At 37.6% G+C, this 2,500-nt stretch overlaps 1 protein-coding gene across 1 annotated transcript; it reads left to right on the top strand.

Annotated features, from left to right (window-relative positions):
- Positions 1-530: 530 nt before the first annotated feature.
- LOC114725993 (protein YIPF5-like) lies at positions 531-1,259 on the top strand. The gene has a single exon (XM_028912548.1). It carries the CDS (start codon positions 531-533, stop codon positions 1,257-1,259), a length of 729 nt encoding a protein of 242 aa, XP_028768381.1.
- Positions 1,260-2,500: the final 1,241 nt, after the last annotated feature.

Raw genomic sequence — 2,500 nt, 5'->3', positions numbered from 1 at the left:
ATAATAAAAAAAAAAAAAAAAAAAAAAACGACAGTTACAGTGTGTCCGAATTCCCTGCGGGAAAGTAACGGTATCCATGCAGAGTCACAACTGTTTTTGTGGGTTCAAAGTATATAACTACCTCCAGAGTTAGTTTTTATGTCAGTCGGATCCATACCTTCCTATGTTTTTCTCAATATTCCTCCTAAAGCCACACTTTTACTTATTTTTTACATAAAAGATTCATTTGGTTCTCAGTTTTCGCACTTTGAAGGCATCAAACTTTCCCAGCAGTTGCCTGGAATTTTTGAAGTTTAACTTACCTCTACTTTCTCAGATTTGATTCGTTTCCAATTGCAAATCTTCACTCCTGGACAAGTTTCTTCTATTGAAGGGACCCAATTTTCTCGAGGAGTTCGATTCCCACGACAACACGAGCAGTTTCTTTCTTGCCAAGCACAGTTTGATATATAAAGCCAACAATTTCATTCTCCTTCCCGATAATTTTCTTCCAGTGAACCCAATTTTCCCGGGGAAAAAAGTCGACAATAATGTCGAAGGAATTCAATGTACCCTGTGTGGTTTTCCCTTCTGGCGGAAACCCCGGCCTCAAACAACGCCGTCCAATGGTTCCGTTTCAGCCACGAACCACCAACCCCATTTCTTTCAAGTCGTTCGACGTCGGATCCGCCGCACCAACGCCATTCGCATCCTCCGAATTCGGCTCGATCAGCGGCAACGACAGTTCGAACACCACAGTGATCGACGAACCGCCTCTTCTGGAAGAACTGGGGATCAACACAAGACAAATCTGGAGCAAAACAAGCTCGATCCTAAACCCGGTACGCATAAACCCGAACCTGCACGACGACGCCGATCTATCAGGACCGTTTCTGCTATTAATGGCTTTCGGATTGTTCCAATTACTGGCGGGGAAGATTCATTTCGGGATAATCTTAGGGTGGGTGACGGTGGCGGCGCTTTTCCTGTACGTTGTGTTCAACATGCTGGCAGGGCGTCACGGCACTCTGGATTTGCACAGGTGTGTGAGCTTGCTTGGCTATTGCATGCTTCCCATGGTGATTCTTTCGGTTCTCTCCTTGTTCCTTCCTCAAGCTGGTGTCGCCATTTTCGTCATCGCCGCCATTTTTGTGAGCTGGTCCACCCGCGTTTGCACCAAGCTCCTCGTCGAAGTCGGCCGATGGGATGAACACCGTGGCCTCGTTGCTTACGCTTGCTTCCTCATCTACTCCTTATTTTCGCTCCTCATCATATTCTAATTCTAAACATATATCTGTCATATATGTGCGCACTATAAATTCAACTTCATCGTCAAAAGATTTTTTCCTAATGATACATTGCTTTCCGAAACCCTAATCCTAGTGTAAAATCGAGCCTAAAAAAGGTTAAAATCAAATCAGTTTCCGATGAATGTCCAAATGATTAAATTTTACAATAATATCTTCCTTCCTACAACCCCAATCCAAATCTAGCTTAACGACAATATCTCTAATATTTATTCATTTTGACTTCAAGTCAATGTTTTAAAAACCAAATCAGATATCGAATCAGAAAAACTAGCAGATCACGGTCAAATCGGTTAGACCGATCGGTTAGACTGGTAATGTAATAATTAAATTAAATATAATATCATAGGAAATATTATATATATAAAATAAAAAATATGTGTAAAAAATAAAATATCAAATTATTTAAAAATTTTAAAAAATTAAATGGTCTAAATATATATACACATTTAACTTTATATTAATCATTTTATATTTTAGCAAAAAATCATTTTATATTAAAACATCTAAATAAATTTTATATAACAATAAAATTAAAAATGAAAAATGAAAAACAAACAAATGTATAAACAATATTACAAAAATGTATGGTGCAATACTGTCTTCAACCTTCAAAGCGGGATAATTTGTCAATTTTTTAATACCAAAAAGTGAATATAAATTATTAAAAATTAAGAAATGTAAAAATTAGATAGGCCACAGCTACAATAACTTGTTAAGTGATATAAACTATGGGGGCGTTTGGGTAAGATCAAAACCATGGTTTCAGAAGTGTTTTTACAGTATATGAAGTAAATATGTAGAAGAGTTTACATCGATTTACAGAAAAGTGCTTTTGAAAAGTAATTATTGGGATATCCAAACACTCCCTATATATAGGTTGTCAGGCATAAGGGGGTGTGGGAAAACGAGAAAAGGCCGAGACTATAACTTTTTTTAAAAAAAAGGTATCAATGCCAGCTTGCGGGGGTGTTTGGATGATTTTTCCTGGTTTTGGCCCAGAAACCATAGTTTTGGCCCAGAAACCATAGTTTTGGTAGAAGCAAAAAATTTCTGCTTTTGGAAGAAAAATGAAGAGTGTGAGAGCCTATGGGATATGTGCCTTTTTTTTTTTTTTGGCCCAGATGGATATACCCTTCCCAATTATTCATCTCTTTCTCATTGTTTCAGATGCAATATGAGGGAGAGTCTGAGAGTAGATCTCAACAATGATA

The sequence above is a fragment of the Neltuma alba genome, unplaced genomic scaffold (genome assembly GCF_004799145.2).
Source record: "Neltuma alba isolate B1F8T4 unplaced genomic scaffold, ASM479914v2 tig00012320_pilon, whole genome shotgun sequence".
Lineage (NCBI taxonomy): Eukaryota > Viridiplantae > Streptophyta > Magnoliopsida > Fabales > Fabaceae > Neltuma > Neltuma alba.
This window is presented reverse-complemented; position numbering and strand designations above follow the sequence as displayed.